This window comes from Vombatus ursinus, unplaced genomic scaffold (assembly GCF_900497805.2).
Source record: "Vombatus ursinus unplaced genomic scaffold, bare-nosed wombat genome assembly UNPS02010284.1, whole genome shotgun sequence".
NCBI classification, from domain to species: Eukaryota; Metazoa; Chordata; class Mammalia; order Diprotodontia; family Vombatidae; genus Vombatus; species Vombatus ursinus.
In genome coordinates, this window is record NW_020950062.1 from 18392394 (window position 1) to 18412899 (window position 20506).

A 20506-nucleotide genomic window follows, 5' to 3' on the forward strand; every position below is an offset into this window, starting at 1 on the left:
GAAGTGCTTTATGTATATGTGTGTATGTATATACATATAGATGGATAGATAGATAGATAGATAGATATCATTTGATCCTCACAACATTTTGATTTAGATGGTGAATCAGTCAATCTACTGATCAACAAGTATTTGTGCCAGACATTGTTCTAGGTACTCAGATTAAGTATAGAGAATGAGACAGTTCCCAATAGAAAGGAGGTTACAGTCTAATGGAAGAGACACCAGGTACAAATATATACAAATTAGTTAAATACAAGGTAGTTTGGGAGTGGGTTGCACTAGCAGTTGGGGGATCAGGAAAGACTTAATGCAAAAGATGGTGTTTAAGCTGCATCTTAAAGGAAGAGCAGAACTCCTGGGCAGAGGTCAAAAAAGAGAAGAAAAGAAAGTGCTTTCCAGCTATAAGGAATAGCTAGCCCACAGAGATGAGATGGAATACCATGTTTGAGAAACTGACATAATACCAATATGACTGGATCATTACATAAGAACAGAAAGGGGAATAATGTTCATTGAGGCTAGGGCTAGTTTGTGTAGGGTTTTAAAGTCTAAACAGAGGAGTATATATTTTTTATCCTAGAGTCAATAGGAAGTCAAGGAGGCAACTCATATTGTCAGAATTTTCCTTAAGAGAAAATTCTTTTGGCTGTAGAGTATAGGATGCCCCACACTGGTAAGAGATGTGAGGTGGGAAGACCAGTTAGGAGGCTGTTTCAATAATTTAGCTGAGAGGTAATGACAGCCTGAATTAGGGTAGTAGTTGTGTGAATAAAATGAGGGTCAGCTGCGAGAGATAATGTGATAGCAGAAATTTCTTTTTCATGAAAGGAAGGAAACAAGCATTTAATATTAAGTGCCTACTGTGTGCCAGGATGATATTTAACTGCTTTACAAATATCTCATTTGATCCTCACAGCAACCTTTGTGAGGTTAGATGCTATCATTATCCCCATTACAGTTAAGAAAACTGAGTCAGACAGAGGTTGCAACTTGCCTAATATCACACAGCTAGAAAGTATCTGAGGCTGAATTTGAATTTAGGTCTAACTGCAGGCCCAGTGTTCTATCTAACTGAACCACTTAGAAGGGGTGAAAGATATTTATATAGATCACGTAACTAGTAAGTGTAGGAGCCCAGCTCTTCTGGCCCCAGGTCCAGTGCAAAATCCCATTGTCAACCCTACAGCAAACTTGAGAATTTACCTTATTCAGAAAATTAACACCCTAATCCTTTGGTCAATCAAAATTGTCTTAATAGGTCCTTGGTAACATTTCCTCACTGCCAAATAAAGAGAACTGCCCTAATAAGCTATGCTTCTTTCCTAATTTTTGATATGTTCCTCAAAGGACTGAAATGTTATCTTGAATACATAGAAGGTCCTCTTGTGTGAATACTAGACCTCAAAGTTCCCAACCTAATAAAACCTATACTTTTAAAAGAGCTGCTTCTTTTCAATTAACTTTTCTACTTCATTGGACCATAGATTTAGAGAAGGAAGAGACATTTGAGGTCATCTGAATCAACCCCCTCATTTTACTATTGAGGAAAATGAGGCCCGAGGAAGTTAAATGACTCACCCAAAGTTAATATGGTAATATGTAGCAAAGGCAGTTAATGCCACTAAAATTCTCACAGCCACCTACCTTTAAAATGTAGGAGTCATCTTTTGACCATCCCCTCCTGCTTTCTACCTCTAATCCAGAACATTTCTCATACCTTTTCCTTTCTCCATTTACTCTGTTAGGACCCTAGTTCAACTACTTATTGTCTCTTTCCTGGACTATTATAATATTTCCTGAAGTGGTCTCTATTCGTCTAGTCTCTCCAATCCATTCTTTGCATGAGCCACACTTTGCAAAATAATCTTCATAGGTCATGCATCTGAACACGCCACTCTTCTATTCAAAAATCTTTAGTCTAGCATTTAATGTCTTCTATAATATGGCTCCAAACATACTCTTCAGCCTCATTTTAATTATCCCCTCCCTTACACATACTGCATTCTAGCCAAACTGGGCTACTGCTGTTCCATATACTAAAAATGTGATCCCCCAGAGTCATATGCATTCCCATATTGGCCATCTCCCATTCCTGAAACGCACTCTTGCCTCATTTTTGTTTTTCAGGATCCCCTTTCTTCAAATACTTATTAGTCCCCTATTTACAACTCTAAGGTACTTTGGAAGATACAATCACAGAATCACAGAAGCTGAGAGGACCTCAGAGATGATGTAATCCAATAATGTCTATAATTAAATTCCTTCTACAATTTCCCAACCAATGCACATATGTCCTCTACTTGAAAAATTCCAGGAAGGGGGTAACTGCTACCTCCTAAAGCAGCCTATTCCACTCTTGGATAGCTCTAATTGTTAGAAAGATTTGATTAATCTCAGAACCTTCCACACTTTCCTCCTTGTTCTGCCTTCCATGGTCCTTGCCACCTATTTGTATGACCTTAAGAAAGCACTTCCAGGCTACAAATTTCCTTCTAAAACGCAAGGTTTGAACTAGTTGAACTCTAAGAATCCCTTCAGCTCTACATCTAAGATCCTGGAAAACCAACTGACAAAGTGGGAACTTCATGCTCTCCTTAGTGCAGAAAGAACCGATTTAGGGTGGCCAAAGACTTTGCTTAATGTTTTCTGAACTTCCCTCTTTAACAAGTAGTAGAGTCAGAGAATGTGTCACGTAGGTGGAACATTGCCAAGGTCTGGTGCTGGAGCCAAGGTAGTACAGGCTAACCTCTCCCTACCATCTGGGGCACTTCATATTTTCACTAAACACTGATGTGCTACATACCCATCAGCAGCTACAGGAGCCAATATAGTTTTGCAGACTGAGGACTTCCACTTTCTCAAGCCAAGCGGTGATTGATGGGAAAGCAAGTAGAACTCTTCTCAAGTCCACAGCTATACCCCTTCCCCTTCTCTCCGAGATTTCTCTCCAAAGATTGAGCCCTTCTTCATGAACTCTCACCTTTGCTTATTTGTCTCCAAATTACATCCACAGCTTGTTATTTTAGTGTTTCATCCAAGCATCCTTAAGTCTACACTGTGAAATTAGTGATGTAAAAATGGGAGAATTAAGAAAAATTTGGTTGAGCAGAAAGGGAAACCTTGGCCTGTGGAGTGAAGTCCTAGGAGAGAGCACTATAATTTCAAGGTGAGATGAGCTCACATGGTGGGCAAAAAACAAGGAAATGTACCACCAGGTCAACTTCCTAGGTTAATAATTCTTCCTACTGTAAATAAATGCTAAACTCAGTTATTTCTACACTGCTAAAAGAGTGAAAGAGTTGTCAAAACATAAATTAATTTTAAAATAGCAGAGTCATTGTAAATCATTAATCAAAAAGAATTTATTAAGTACCTACTTGGTCCCAGACTCAGTGGTAAATGCTGGGGATACAAAGATAAAAGTGGAACAGTCTGTGTCCTCAAAGAGCTTCTATTCTAACAGGGAAGACATAACATACACATAAGCACATGTATAATATTTTAATTTTTGCCCCTCCCAATTTTGGTGCTCCATAACAAAATGTTGCTCTTATTGCTAGGTTCTAAACCTCCCAATATCTTTTCCCTTCTGGCCTTCTTCCTTTTTTTTTTTTAAATGGCGAGGCAATTGGGATTAAGTGACTTGCCCAGGGTCACACAGCTAGTAAGTGTCAAGTGTCTGGGGCCTGATTTGAACTTAAGTCCTCCTGACTCCAGGTCTGGTGCTCTGCCTTCCTTGTTAAGATATTTCCTTCACCAGAGAGAAATGTTTTTTCCTACTAGAGGGAATGACAGGCTAGTGGAAGAGTGGAGGGATCAATTATTGATGGCCTTCCCAAGAGGTTTAGCCACGAAGCCAAAGGAGAGATAGAGGATAATAGCTATCAAGGATAGTAGTTAAGTAAGGATTTTTTTTAAAGGATGGAAAAAACATGGGCATATGTGTAGGTAACAGGAAAGGAGACCAGGGAGCAATGGAGATCAAAAAAGTTAGTATTTGAACTAAATCTTGAAGAGAGGGAGTCTATAGAGGCAAAGAGGGAATATATTCCAGACATTGGACACAGCTAGCCTCCCCCATCCTTAAAAAACAAAACAAAACAAAACAAAAGCTTTCCTCCACCCTCCCCCTTTCCTGTTTAACTACTTGAAAAAGCCATCGAACTTAACTTTCCACCTTCATCTCCTCTTAGTCTATTCTGAAATGTCTGATTCATGCCCTCATCTTTCAACTAAAACTGTCCTCTCCAAAGTTACTGATGATCTTTTAACTGCCTAATCCAATGGCCTTTGCTTAATCCTGATCCTTCTGGACATTTCTGTAGCATTGAACACTGCTGATACTCTCCTCTTTTTGTAATGCTGCTTTCCCTTTGGTTCTTTTCCTGGTTGTCCAACCACTCCTCAGATTCCCTTGTGAGGTCCTCATACATGTCACACCTACAAGCTGTGGGAGTGCCCTGAGGCACTGTCCAGGAACCTCTACTCTTTCTATTGTATACTACCTAACTTCATGTTCTCATCAGTTCCCATGGGTTTTATCATCTACATCCAGATTTCAACAGAAAATTATTTGAAAACTCAAAATTACACAAAAAGATACATGCAAAAAATATCCCCACAGACCCAAATATATGTACACTGAAATGGATGAAAAGACAAAACAAATGAGATAAGAAAGGTTCTTTCAAGGCTCAAGGCTACCTTTTACACAAGGCCTCTCTTAATCCTATGAGCTTTAGTGCTGTCCTTCTCTTCCATCACTCTATACCTAATTTTAAAGTGTACTTTTTTATGTTCATGTTTTCTCCCCTGTAAGTTCCTTGAGGGTTATGGAATATTTTTTGTATTTTCGGTAATTAGTACAAATAGTACATTGCCAGTCACTAAACATTTATTGATTGATTAATTTAAATAAAAAACTTAAAACTAGAGAAATCTTGGCAATGTATACAACCCACACAATAACTGAGTTGGGGAGGAGGGGTGGGGGAAGAACAGAAAGACTGTTGCAAAGAACTGGGATTCTAAAACAGGAAGTTCAATAGCAGAAAAACTTCTCCAAATACTTAATTTGACCTTCTGAAGGTGCTCTTTGGGGCTTCAACAAAAAGGATTTTATTTTTTAAAGTCACCTTTGTGTAAAACCAATAACCACATATATAGGTGTTGGAAACTTAACAGATCACTGACAGATGCTCCATCCATAAAAATCCAATCGGTTTCTGATTGGATTTTTTTATGTGCCTTTACAATTACACTATGGAATATAACTAACTTTAATTAAACTGGCATATTTTGTTAAGGCTGTTTATGTTTGGAAGTGAGAAACAGAGTTGAGGGAAAAAACACATTGAAAAATTCCAAAGATATTTTAGGATGGATCAATTACTATGGGTATATTTCAGCTCAGTACAGAAGCCCAGGGTTTTGTGATTTAGTAATCACACAAATTTTTTAATTAAAAAAACTAGTAAAACTTTTCAGTCAAAATGGCATTTGGGATTCAAATAAGTTAATTCAGAAGGATATTAAAATCTTATATGGTAAAAGTTACTCCTATCTTGATTTACTTTATAAATAATTTAATCAATAATATTTTTATAGTTAACATAGGAGACCTGCATTAGACCTGCAATATGTCATTATGCAGTTTATACTAAAAACCCATTATTATGCTTCAAAATATTACAACTAAAGGCTTTCTGCATCTGTAAAGGTTAAGTTGATGGATCTGGGGGACTAAAGTAATCAAGATACATTATCTCTAAAAACCTAAAGAAAGAGAAATTCTAATAGAGATTTGTTGAAATGTCAGATGTAAAAATGTCTACCATAACTGTAGCTGACTTGTTATTTGTCCATATTTACACATGCAATATAAATTCGATAAAACTGAAAAATGTTACAGCTTGCAGGAAACTCTAAAATTATGTAGTCTAATACACTTATTTTAGAAATAAGGAAACTAAGGTCCAGAGAAATTTAGCTATATGTTACACAACATGTATTAGCTATGTATTACAACACTTTCTACCAAAAAATCTTTATGATGCAGAAAACCTATATGACAGTCTAAAAAGAAAACCAAGCATTCAATGGCGTTTCTTCAATGAAAATAAAATTCTCACATTCCTCAATGCTGTATGAAATTTTAACATTAACATAGCACTCCAAATCAGAAGAAACATGTGTATATGCCAGCTTGTAAAACAAATAAAATAAGAAAGTTAAAATAGCAGTTTAGATCTGATTCAGGATAGGTAACCAAAGTATTCTTTAAAATTGTTTATTTCATTTTTTACACACATTGAAGGAAAGCATAATAGACAGCAGAATAGGTTCTCCCACCAGAAAATTATTTACACCCAATTTTTTCCAAGCTAGAAATATGAACTTGAAGAGGTACTGGTATATCCCAATTGTAATAATTTCTCTGCAGCAATTAATTTTCTTATATGTTTGGAAGATACTGAAGAAAAATATCATCTTAAAAGTCTTTTTATTTTGTTTAAGTCCCATCTACTAGCAGTTCAAGTGGCGATGAGAAAATTCTGGTATCCCGGATGGCCTGATGAACACATCAAAATCAAGCAGCTTGTCTGTATTCTAAAAATACTCTTAAACCATACAGATGAGGCTCATATTGTGGAGCTCAAAATCCTTCAAATGGAAGTGTCAAACATCTGTTATGACAGTTTCACACCAATTTTGTTCTGTTCTTTCTTCATTAGTCGTTGTGCTTCCTTTTCCATTTTCTTCCTTTGTTGTTCTGCTGCTCTCTTTTCTCTGTCGGCTATTTTCTGCTGTCTAAAATTGAAAAGAAAAACATGTATTTTCTCATGTTTCAAAAATGACATACCACTAAATCTAGAAGCATTCCTCAAGGAAAAATATTATCTTTATCCACAGTCAAAAAAAACTATAATAAATTATAGGCCTAGATAATGCAAAATTTCACATTCATCATCTCATTTTAACCTTCAAATCATCTTAGTTTTATCTTTATAACATCCATGTAGGGGTAAGCTGAATATTAATCTCCACTTTATAGACATGGAAACTAAGTCATGGTGCTTAAGTGACTTGCCCAACATCATATAATTAGTCACTGGCAGTGTATATGGATGAGAAATTATGTCTCCTGAGTAATACTGGTTACCAATTATACCAGGTGTCACAGCAATAGATATTGCTGCAATCTCAGGCTGAATCAATAGAAACAAAATGTCCAGAAAGAGGCTAGTGATACTGTAGTCTCTCTGTACCCTGACCTGGTGAGACTATACATTTAGCACAGTACTTGGCACATAAGGGGCACTTAATAAATGCTAACTGACTGAGAGACACTAAAGAAGATGAAATATGATCTTATCAGAGAAAGTACACAAAAAGGAAATCCATATAGAAGGAACAACTTCTAAAGTGTTGATATTTGATTCTCAAGGTTATCTGAAAAGGGTGTGGGGGGGGAAAGAAGAAGGAGGGAGAAGGAAGAGGAAGAGGAGGAGATTTTTAAATGTATGGACAATGTTGCTACAAAAAGAAGGCAACTGGGATTCATAAATAAGCAGCCTCTGACTCCATCTATCTACTATTCTCATCTGTATAAAATACAAGAATGATTTGCATATGTACTCAAGACATCCTTGACATTATTAGTAACACAGAACAAGATTAAAAGCAAAACAAAATAGCCCCCAAAGGGGGTGACCAAGGGAAATATAAGGTGTGGGTATATCTGCAAACTGAATAATCCACCTCAGAACTAAGAGATAACTAGATTATGAATTAAAGGACAGGGATAGGGCCTAGCTAGACCTATGATTTCATTCCTACAGGGAACTCCTGGGTAAGAAATTCCCTCCACCAATGCAGGTTAGAACCATCAATGAAACTTAGTCTTACAGAGTTGTCTAGAATATTGAGGGGTTAAGTGACTTGTTCAAGGTCACAGTCAGTATGGGAACTTGAACTCAAGTATCCCTGGTTCTCAGGCCAGTGAGTTCAATATCAGTTAAATACAATAAATAAAAGTGTTATTGGCACCAAAAGCCATAAATATTTCTATAGGCAATACATTGTACATAGCAAGTATTTAATATCTGTTGAATTAAATGTTTTTGTCTGTACAAGCAGGGTTAGATTATAAATGGCTTCAATCCTTTCAGACCCAAAGATAGTACTCCTTCCTCTTCCTATCTAATGCTTACCAGAAGGCCTTAGGAGGCCAAGATATATCTTTATAACTTCTAAATGTCCCTCTGAGCTGGCAGAGGCACATTACAAGTTGAATCACCCTTTGGCTCAGAGCATGTAGCATTCTGTTTACCTAAACATAACTTGTTCATTGCCCTTATGTTCTGTTGTCACACAGAAGTAGCTTTAAAAATACTTAATGGAAGAGCCTAAAACTATATTGGAAAACTGGGAAGGAAAGGGAGGATTTGAATTATCTATATTCAATGTATCAATATTCAATGTGAGTATGCTTCTACTCAGAATATATCCATAACCATATGTAAAAGTCTCATTAGGGTTACCCTTAACTGAAATTATAAAACTCCTTAGGTTTTAATCTTCAGGATGATTTAACTCATATGTACTTTGGGGATAATAATCACAGGTTAAAGATAAATAACATGAAGCAAAAATTATATGTGTCATCCTCTTACATTATATATCTAATATAACATTTGCAGTTTACGTATGCAAATTATTTCCTTTGAAATAAGATGTGATCTTCCATGTTACCGACTAAATATTAAAAATTCTTAGTGTTATTAACAAGTATGATTTTTTAAAATAGTTTACTTAGAAAAAGAATAATTCTTACTTCTAAGGACTAAATCCTGAAAGCTACACAACAGTAGTTTCAGCTGTTATATGGCTCCCTCTGCTGGCTAAACAAATCAGTTTTAATTTTCTGTCCTTAAAACAGCAGAACAAGATTTATATTATTTAAATCACTGCAATTTCTGGCAGTGATAACTTCTCATCATTAGATCCTCTCAGATGTTAAAATTCTACTCTGGCCTACAGTCCACAATGACAAGTTAGGTTCACTGCAAAGCAAACAGTTCAGACCAAAATTATTATTCAATAGTTTTTTTTCTCTAAATCAAATGCATCAAAAATCATAAAGTTAGAATTTGGGAGTTGTAAAATTTAGAGAATTTATATAGCCCAATCCCATCAGTTTATAGATGACACTGAGACTTAGAGATGCTTAGTGTCTTTCAAGGTGAGAAAACACATGAGCAAGAGAATAAGGACTATAAGATAGGTTTCCTGATTCAAATCCTGTGCTAATTGAACCCAGTGCTAAATTCTGAAATCTTTGTTAAACACTTTTCTGATCAATTCATTAGCTAACACAACTAAATTGGGTGAAGTATTTATTATTAGCTACATTTCAAGGGAAGGGTGAAGCATGTCTAGTGGAACTTAAAATTGCTTTGTGAAAACATTTACAAAAGTTCTTTTTCATTTATAATTTTTAGTGAGCACCTAGTATATGCTAAGGACCACAAAGGGTAAAAAAACAAAAGACGTATGTCCCAGTCTTCAAGATAGCTTTGCAAAAGAGATAAAAGTCTGGACTTGGGGTCAGGTTCAAATCCTGCCTTTGATACTAGTTGTAATCATGGGCAAGTCCCTCAGCTTCCTCATTTGTAAAATGGGCCTCATGATACAAAACCAACCTTACAAGATTCTTAAGAGCATTAAATGGTAGGATCTAGATAGGTGCAATAAAGAAGAGTTATACTTTAGCAGGAAATAGCATGAACAAAAGCTTCAGTGTAGGAATATTCACAGTATATTGATTATTTACTCATAGAATTCTTAGAGTTATGAGGGAGCTCAGAAGTCATCCAGAGTAACCCTTATACTAGATTTAATTTTTAACACTTTGGTACTGTGGAATGACACTCCTAATGAACAAAGAAAAGGCAATCCTTTAGTGTTCCAGGAATTTTGACTAAGGTTCAAATAAATTTCTAAAACCTATGTCATGCTGAATTTATTATATGTTTAAAGGAAGAAGTAAGGTGTATATAACAGGAATCCACAGTTTCATGAACAATCTTTTCTGTTACACTTTATATATGAAAATGCTAGTTTTATTTGGTGTTTGTTAAATTAAGTTTAGAATAAAAAAGTTATTGAAAATAAAATAACAACTGTCATTTCTTCCTACAATTGCAAAACCCTTATGCTTCCATGATAAAATATTTATTTCAAATACAAATTTTGAAATTTGAAAATAAAACCAGAAACGTTATTTCTAAATGCAAAAAAGGGCTTTAGTATTTCTAATAGCAGTGATACCTGGCCAGATCAGAATATTTACCTACAGAACTTATTAACTTTCCTCATCTCCTTCTTTCCTAATCTCTTTCCATCTTGCCTCACTTCTCTGTTTCAGTAAATAATAATAATGACTGTAACAACTACTCACCCTTCTATTGGGCTTTAAGATTTCCAAAGCATCTCTGTCTCTTCTCACTAAATATTATAATTCAGGTTCAATCCAATGAATCTTTATTAAAGTATGGGAAAGTCACTAAGCAAAAATTACTTTGTCTGGCTATAAGAGAACTCTCAGAGTTAGAAAGGACTAAAGAGGCCACCTACTCTAACCCCATAGCAAACAGAAGTAGTATTGTAGGACTGGAGGAAAGCATTTATTTTTTTTTTCTTTTTGTAAAGAGAAGAGAATGACATCTTGGAAAAGAAGAGTCTAGAAACTATTGGCCAGCAAGGCAGGTTTCAATTCTTGCAAAAGTGGATGGTTTGTAAGTAGTTGAAAAGGATATGATCAATAAGCTGGAATGGCTTCATTAAGAACAAGTTAATATGAGACTATTTCCTTTTTGACAGGGTTTCTAGACAGATGGAGTGCTTTAGACATTGTCTGCCTGGATTTTGGCAAGGCAATTCACATCACAAGCTAAGATGCAGAGATCTCCACATCTCCACGCTAAGATGGAGAGATATCAGTTAGCAGACAGAACAATCAGACTGAAACTAAGAATCCTAAAGGTAGCCAATAATAGGTTAATGTAAACTTGGAGGGAGAAGGATCTCAAGAGCTGTCCTCGGTCCTAGTTTAATAGTTTTGTTAGTTATTTACATGATAGTATAGATGGTGTCCTTTTTAAATTTCCAGAAGATGTGAAGTTTGGAGGGATAGTTAATGTTAAAAGAGAGTAAGTGGTGCAAAAGATGTGTGAATCCATGTGGTAAAATGGAAGGGACACTGATTCTGGGGAGGGACTTACACTCAAATTCTTCCTCTGAACCTCACTTCTACCTCTGTGACTTCAGGCAAGTCAGATTTTCTAGGTCTCAGTTTCCTCATCTATAAAATGAAGGGGTTAGACTACAAGGCCTTTAAGATCCCTTACAGCTCTAGATCTATGATCCTACACTTGGAAAGGGCAGGAAATTAGATGTAGGAAGTTCTATAAACAGGATATTGCAATAATATGGGTGAGTTGTTAAAAGGGCTTATGACTAGGGTGGGAACAATGGGAAGACAGAGAAGCAGATAGATACAAGGGATATTTGGGAGGCAGAAGAAATAGGATTTGGTAACTGACTAAACATAAAAGATAAAGGAAAGGGAAGAGTAAAAGATATACCAAAGATGGCGGTGATCTATTGAAGAAACTACCATCCTCCTTCCAGTCATACAGATTTGAAATTTCATCCTTCTCTAAATCAGTAAGGTGCCAAAGCTAGTCAATTCTACATCACAAAATCTTATATCCATCCCCTTATTCCCACTTATGCAACCTCTGTCATAGTTTAAGGCCTCATCTCCTTTTGCCAGGACTACTGCAATAGTTTCTAATTAGGTTTTTTTTTTTTTTGACTCTAGTCTCTTCCTTCTTAAAACAATCTAACATAGTTTCCAAATGCAAAGTCCTAAAACACAAATCTGGTCATGTCAACTCTCCTGCTTAAAAATCTTCAGGGGCTCCCTTTTGCCTTTAGAATAAAATATAAAACCTATAGTACAGCATTTAAAGCCCTCCATGATTGGGCTCCCACAAGCCTCTCTTCAGGTCTTTCTCATATTATTCCCCTTCATTTACTTTTTATGCCAAGTGGTAGTAATGTTCTTTACCTCAGGACTTCCTCTGCCTGCCAAGTTGCATCTTCTTCTTCTTCCCACGCATTTGTATTCTCCTGCCAGGTATCCAAATCACCTAATTCAGGCTACAGTAAAGAACAAAAAAAAGCAAGTAATTATAAGAAGATTATAGAATGGAAAAAAACTACAAAAATCAGTGATAATATATGGGGTTCTAAAACAATTCTGTGGAGCATATGAATGCCTCAAGGCAACATATAATTAGCAGTTTATTATATGGAGCAGTGGTCAATAGCCTTTTTAAGTTAGAGCCATGCTACATACAAATATATAATTTGATATTATCGATTGCTTCAACTTTCTTGTCTTTACTACATTTACAAGGTCAAGCACTATATTATTTTATATTAAAACTACATCAGTTACACGACAGACCCTGAAAACCCAACAATTACTAGTAAATAAATTTCCTTTATTTCTTTTTACCAGAGGGGAAAAATTTAGCCCTTGAAACTCACATTTATATACTACTGAAAAACCCTTTCTTCACAACAACCCTGTTAGTTAAGAGAGGACATCATGAAACAATGCAAGAGGAATTCCAACTACAACAAACCCTTCAGCATTTGTGAAAGGGTGCCATAAAATAAGACATTTATTGGACACTGGATAAAAGACGGATAGTAGGATGCAGAGTACATTATATTTCTATGTCTTCATTCTTCAAGGAGAGGGCAAAGGGATACCAAAAGGGACTTGACTAACTTAGCCTTAGGTGAGAATATAATCAAATTCGGTGAAGCAGAGGTTTTACAATCTTCTAAACTCATCGTAATACCTTGTTCTGGCTATCAGAAGTCATTTTTAGTATCACATTAGAAACTGTTAGAGGACCATTCTCATACTCCCTTTCCAACTCTATATTTCATCTCCTTTTTCCTTTCCTGTGCTCTCCAGAAACATACTGTGATGGCCCAAAGCCCACATCACTTAGTCCTGCTCTTGAGAATGTATTCTTTCTCCGCATCTATAAAATCAAGGTTTTATTCTCTGAATGCACAAGTAGGTTCTACATTCAGGATCTGATTATATAATCATTCACATTAAGGTATGAATGAACAAAGGAGTAGTGCTCTGGATACTGGTGGCAATGAAAGTCCAAGCCAGAAAATACCATGGGACTGTGGTAGGCTGCCTGGAAACCTCTGTTGTCCCTGGCTGTGGCAGGTATCTCTCCTGCTCTGATACCAGTCTCTTCCAGAAGCTTGCCTTATGTGAGAGATGTACTTGGCCTCAGTGCCTCTGGGTTCCTGTTAGACTCTCTTCTGGCAACAGGTAGGTGGTATAGTAGATAGAGCACTGGGCCTGGAGTCAGGAAGGCTCATCTTCCTGAGTCCAAATCTGTTCTCAGACACTTATTAGCTGTGTGACCCTAAGCAAGCCACTTAATCCTGTTTGCCTCAATTTCCTCATCTGTAAAATGAACTGGAGAAGGAAATGGCAAACCACTTCAGTATCTTTGCCAAGAAAACCCCAGATAGCATCACAAAGGGTCAGACATAACTGCAAATAAATGAACAATTTCTTAACCTAAAATAATATTTAATTGGTAAGGAAGATATTTTTATGGAGGGTGAGGAAGACATTCTTTGAAAGTCTTTAGCCTCTACTTGCCTACTTCCTATGTTACTTTATCCTATCCCATCCATTACCGAAACTCCCAAAAAGAAAAATATATTCAATCAACAATGAATCCATGTACCATCCCTCCTTTGTTTACTCACAACTTTAAGAGGCTTTGCCAACAAATAGCTCAGTAAAACAGTCACTGCTTGAGGACAGAGCATGGGGTGGCATAGCTAACCATAAACACCTGAAAGCCTAAATAATGAATCTGAATAACATGGAATATTCTGATACCTTATCAAGTAGTTCCCTGGTCTGGGGCAGTAACAGAACAAAACTGATTAGATTTTCTTATATGAAGTAGCTTAAAATTGCTCAAATTTATCCATTATTACATAGAATAATGCCTTAGTGATGAAAAGGAATATTCAGACATTCTAATGTCTTGCAATACTTGAGGCTCTAATACTGAAAATATGCATAAAGGTACAAGTTACATATTTTACACACCAAAATGTTTTTGAAAAGATACAAACTTAATTTACTTATACCTTCACTTTTTAAAGTGAAAAATATTTTGACTAATCACCACTAATTTAAAGATCAGAGTTTTGAGTATAATATTCAGTATCCTCCCACTTTTAACGTGTATGCATAAACTAAGACCTCAATATTTTATGAAAATGTATTCTTATAAAAGGCTAGGTAGAATACAAATGCCAAATTTGTCTATGGCAGGCACGGAATTTCTCCTGCTGTAATTGTCTTCATAGATCAGATATAGTAATTACTTTTATTCCCATAAAAAAATTCTACCAGAATACTTACAGATTGGTGAATAAAAGGAATATCTTGTGTAGCTGCTAATCTACTAGAGAAACCTGTAGTACCATCGGGGATGCCAAAATTTAATGGTTCTCTCTTCTTAATAATAATCTGAAAGATAACATTGAAGACAATCAGTACTTTTTAATTTACTGAATTATAAATAAACCAGCTTGTAAAGCATATAAATTATTCAAAACACTGTAATTTTTGATTCACAATGTGGACATAAAGAGTCACTTAAAGACACAAAAAGTATTAGGTAGCAATTTCACAAATGTCCCATTAAATAGTAGGAAGAGTCTATACTGCTTTATAGGATCACAGGATTTAGAGCTCCACAGGTTCTTAGGAATCATCTAGGCTAAGCCCCTCATTTTACAAACAAGGAAACTGAAACAGAAAAAGGTAGGTGACTTTCCTAAGGCCACATCAAGATATAAGCACAGGTTCTCTCATTCTACAATTTTGCTTTAAATGCAAACATGCTGGGTTGTATCCTGTCAAATGAGTAATTCTCTTAATTAGAACTACACACTTCTGGAACTAAATTAATCCTTTCCAAAGACAGAATACTAACATCCAGGGAAAAGTTTATTAAATATCCAGCTGATGGAAAATGCCCAAAGTATACATACTTTAAAAAAATTCTGTGCAAAAATAATTCTTTAAAAAAATCTTCTGTTCATTAAGAGGGATGGGTTAGAAAGTATGGCTGATTTAGCACAGATTTAACACTACTACTTAAACAATTCAGAGCACAACTATAGCTTGCTATGGGTCAGTTGTGTGTTATCTGGGAATATGATGGACAACACAGTGTTATAGAACAAAATTTAAAAGGCAAATATTGCTACAGAAATGTTGAAATAAATATGGCTTATTGATTTCAACAAATATAAAGGGGCAGGTAGGTAGTACAGTGGACACAGCCTGGGCTTGGAGTCAGGAAGACCTGAGTTCAAATCCAGCCTCAGACACTGACTAGCTGTGTGACCCTGGGCAAGTCACTGAACCTCTATTTGCTTCAATTTCCCTATCAGTACAATGGCGATAATACTAGCACTTACCTCCCAAGGATACTGGGAGAATCAAATTAAATAATAATTGTGAAGTACTTAGCACAGTACCTGGTACATAATAAGCACTATATGAACATTAGCTATTATTATTGTGGTAGTTGTTATTTTACAGATATTTGACCTTTTCTTCATTGTGATTACTCTCTTACTTAACAGAGATTACTAACCTAATATTACTGGCTTGACAGTTTTTGTAAGTTGTAGCCAAAAAATTCATCACCCTGTTGTCAACTTAAAACTTAAGTTGGCTGGTCCTTAGACAAGGGACAAGAGCCTATCATTGGGCTCATACTCAAAAGCCTTTCTAGCACAAGACTTGCCAGAGCTTGTATTCCACCACCATAGTCTTCAAGAATACAGGCTACAGATTGGTGAATAACACAACAGAATGGGGCATTGGGACAGGACTTTAGCAGAGGAGAAAAACCACCACCACGAAAAAAATTCATCATCAAGTGGTTAATTAGAAAAGGGTTTTCTATGATTTCTATATTAGCCAATTCTAATTAGAATAAGAAAATGTTTTCAGTTACAAACTCTTTTAAATATAATTAATCAATTCCAAATAATTCCACTAAGTTCCTCAGACATACTTTCTGTGTTTTCCTTATAGTTGGTGCCATGTCTTTAAAATAGTCAGGTTCCAACTGTTCCATTGTATTTTGCTGTGCGGTCCCATTTCCATTCCCTCCTTCAATCTTTATACTTGTAGGTACATCTTCATCCCAGGAGCTCCAGTCTTCAACTTCTGACTAAATGTAATTGAATAACATCATGTTAACCACAAAAGAAAATCAAGTTTATATGCAACAATTATTATTTAAATGAGAATTAGTCAAATCAAATGAATGCTTTGCAGAAGTCACCTGCTTAGGAACTGGCGAATAATCCACTGTGGTTGGCAAAGTTATTTGATCTCCACTTAATTTCCGTCCTCTGCCAGACCTGAAATAAAAATATGAATAATTCCTTTCCAAAATTACTAAACAACAAACAATATCAATCAATGGAGGGAAAAAGAGGCTTGCAAAATAGAATAGTAGAATGACAAACTTACTTCTTAATACAGTTACTGGTTAACATGCCAATAAATCAAGAAAAAATATGAATAAAAGATTTTTGAGATTTAAAAAAATACTAGAAACAGGGAGTGATGGTATAACAAAGTATCTAGCATACTTTGGATTTTAATAGTTATGAAAAGAAAACTAAATTGTCACTTCCTTCCTGAGGTTAAAGAAAAAAGAAGTTTCCTATTTTTTTCCCCCTAATTATTGATCACATCTTAGAAGATGCAGGAGAAAATAATTCAGTTCCTTGGATTACAGAAGCAAACTTTTTGCTTTCTTCTCCTGATTGCTATTCATGTAAAAAATTATTTTATTTATTCTATTAGTAAGAGGATCTTACTAAAAGCATTTTCTGACCAATTGGAAGGATAGCTGTAGAAGAGTTATCCAAACCAAAGATATTTTCTGTCATGTAAAAATTATTATTTACTTGCTAATTTTTCAAAAGTCGATATACATTTAAACTACAGCAACTTTATGTCTTTATGCTTTCACGTTCTTACTGCTATCAACACAATGATCTATGAAAGTAGGAACCACTTATAATATTCTTTATATGACCCATAACATGTAGTACAGTGTATTGCACATAGAAACTCAATAAGGATCCACTGAATGAATGAATGGATAAAAACTTTAGTAGTACCAAAAGTCATCACTAAAGATGTTCTCATTTTCTGCCAGCTGCTCTGCTTGGTTTCTGCTCCAGGAACATCATGCTTTCCCCCAGGATAAGATCATCATTAGAAACCTCATCATCATGGAGACTGCTTCAACTTTGGTACTCAACACCTCTTTACTATCCTCAATTGCCTCTCCTCTCTAATTAGAGGGCACAGCAAAAAAACAAACAAAACAAAAAGAAAAAGGAAAAAAAAAACCACCACCACCAACAAAATTATAAACCCCCTCCAAAGCGAGCTGAGAATTCCCAAACCTTCATTTCATACCAGCTGCTCTACTTGGTTTCAATTCCAAACATCATACTGCTGGGGAGCTTTGGTGATCCCCCACTTCACCTACAGCTTTCTTTGTGTAACCTCTTCCTGTTAGATTATAAGCTCCTTGAGGACAGGGACTATCTTTCTTATTTGTATCCTCACTAATAAATATTCATTGACTACTAACTAAATAACAAAGATAATAGAAAAAAAGCAAAAAAAAAATTAATGTTAATTTAAAGGAGCAATAAAATTTTTGCCCATTATTTTCTTCTCCTATAAATGTTATAAAATGTTTTTCCTCAATATATTAGTGAATCTTTTTCATTTAAAAGAGACACTTAAAATGTTTAACAGATTTCCCTACTTTTATTACCATAAATTATTAAATAATTTTATAAATATATTTAAATAAAAATCCCAACTTCCCAGAAAAATTTAGAAATGAATTCTATACCCTTGTATCTTTTAATAAGGTCTCATTTTCCTCAATTGCAAGCAGAAGTGTGTCTGACTTATCTTTGCATTTCAATTAGTTACTAGTACAATGTACCACATGTTATTAAATGTTTGTGGAATATTGACTGAATATGATACCTTTTTGAAACAAAATAATTAAGACTATGTGTGTGTGTATGTGTATGTGTATATATATATATATATATATATATATATACACCTTTTCAAGTAAACAATATGCAGAATGTCAAACCTGAGCAATTGAAAAGGTAGCAAATTAATTAATTTTACATAAACAAAACATTAAAACTTAAACTATGGACATATACTAGAAAATGCACTCTTATAACCCAGCTGTCTTACATGCCAGAGATATCAAACTCATAGCCCCAAATATTGAGTACAGCCTAAATCAGATTAAAATTTAAAGGGAAACATTTAACAAAGAAAAAATACAATAAAACATATATAATCTTAATTTGTGGTTTGCCAAGTCAACATATGGCCTGCAGGGATCCATTTATATTTGAATATGCCACCACTGTTACTTGCTACTGTATAATTTTGGAAATAAAAGAAAAACGGTAGCTAAGTTCTTGGAGTTGATATATAAATTCAATGAAAACCAAACACTTATTAAGTGTTTATATGCTAAGCATTAGGGATACAAGAACAAAAAAGAAAGTTTCTTTGCTTTCAAGACACTTATATCCCAGTGATGAAGCCAGGAGATTCTCCAGGCTGAAAAAGAATTCTTATGCTCTAGGAATGAGAAGGGATAATAGCAGAAGATAAATCCCAAAGTCTATAAAGTGCTTCTAAAGTTTTGAAAATGCTACAAAATAGGCCTTGCAACCAAAGCACTGATAATTAACCTTCTTAACTAAACAACTTTCCACAAATAGTCCAAATTGTTTGTTTGTTAATCTGAAATGGGGGGAAAAGCATTTATGTCATTGAAATTTGCTTGTAAATAAATAGTCTAGAACCCCTATGCCCCATAACAACAACAAGAACAACAAAAAGCATTCTTTATTCTATACAATAAAGAGGGAAAACTAACAACAATGTACCTGCTTTCCCTAGAGACTTTTGATAAAACATTTCTTAGAATACCTTAACCTTGATGTAATATAAAACAAAACTTTTAGAAAAAGTAGTTTGACTTAATTCAGCATGCTACTTAATAGAGATGTGGCAAAAAAAACAAAATCTTACAAAATAATTTGTATACGCTTCAAATCTCATTCAGTTCTCATAAAATACTGGCATAAAACACTATATAATCATCAGAAAGAGATATGGTCTTGTTTTGAGAAGCAGTTCATAAGAATTGGAGGCTAATGGCTGCTAAGGCAACCTCAGTACTTCAAAAAGTACTATTGTATTGAAAATTTGGGCATGTCTTTACTGAGTAATATCAGCACCTCTGCCATATGCAATTAACTTGGGTTGTTTCTACTTCAGGTTCACAGAGTTTCACATAAAAAAGTTCACAGTTCACATAAAAACAACCTTTAAAAAAATATCAATGATAACTTCATCAACATACAGTCTTACTCAGTTGCCTTGGGGCACTGAGAAGTTAAGTGACTTGTTTAAAGTAGCTGTAAAGTAACATTAAAAAAAATGGACTACTTAATTTGCTACTTACATTCTAGTTGGGAAATCCCACATATCTGCTTATAAAATATCAGAATTATGAAGTAATAGTTACTTCAAAACTGATTCAATAACAGTTCATGTGCAAGATTTGGGAATTTCAGTGGACTGCAAGCTCAGTTAGAGTCAAAAAAGATGACAAGCTAACTTGGTCTTACGTTGTATTAACAGAACTACAATTTCCAGGACAAAAGAGGAGACAGGTGCAAGGCACTTTAAGAGCACATGTGGAGTTATTACAGTTGGTCCTGAGTGCTACATTTTAGAAAGAGCAACAACAAAATGAAGAGCATCCAGAAGAGGAGGAACAGGAAAGTAAGAAGTCTGGACCATACAAAGATATATGATAATAAATTGAAGGAATTCAAGAAAAGACTGAGGGATAGCACCATCAGCTGTCTTCAAGCACTGGAAGGGCTGAGAAGCCAAAAGAGATCAGACTTGCTCTACTTAACATGAAGAGGCAGAACTAGGAGCAATGGGTTGACGTTGTAGAGAGGTAGATTTAATGTGAAGAAAATCTTCCTAACAATTAGAACTGTGCAAAACTGGAATGGGCTACTTCAAAAAGTGGTAGTTTCCATTACTGGTTGTATTTGCTTGTCGACAATCTAGAACCCACCTATTCCATAAAACAAAAGGGATTCTTTATACTAACAAATACAATAAAGGGAAACTATTAACAATGATTCTCTACTTTCCCTAAATAGAGTTTTGGTAAAATATTTTTTAGAC

General features: G+C 35.1%; 1 protein-coding gene across 1 annotated transcript in view; it reads right to left on the reverse strand.

Moving 5' to 3' along the window:
• Positions 1-6276: 6276 nt before the first annotated feature.
• The window catches only part of EBAG9 (estrogen receptor binding site associated antigen 9), a 38083-nt gene continuing 23853 nt past the window's right edge, over positions 6277-20506 (reverse strand). The window contains exons 3-7 of the mRNA XM_027854041.1: positions 16506-16584; positions 16233-16391; positions 14561-14668; positions 12140-12231; positions 6277-6813 (exon numbers count right to left, since the gene is read on the reverse strand). Of these exons, the coding sequence (XP_027709842.1) occupies positions 6693-6813; positions 12140-12231; positions 14561-14668; positions 16233-16391; positions 16506-16584 (559 nt within the window). The 3' untranslated portion in view covers positions 6277-6692. The remainder of the gene's footprint in view (positions 6814-12139; positions 12232-14560; positions 14669-16232; positions 16392-16505; positions 16585-20506) is intronic.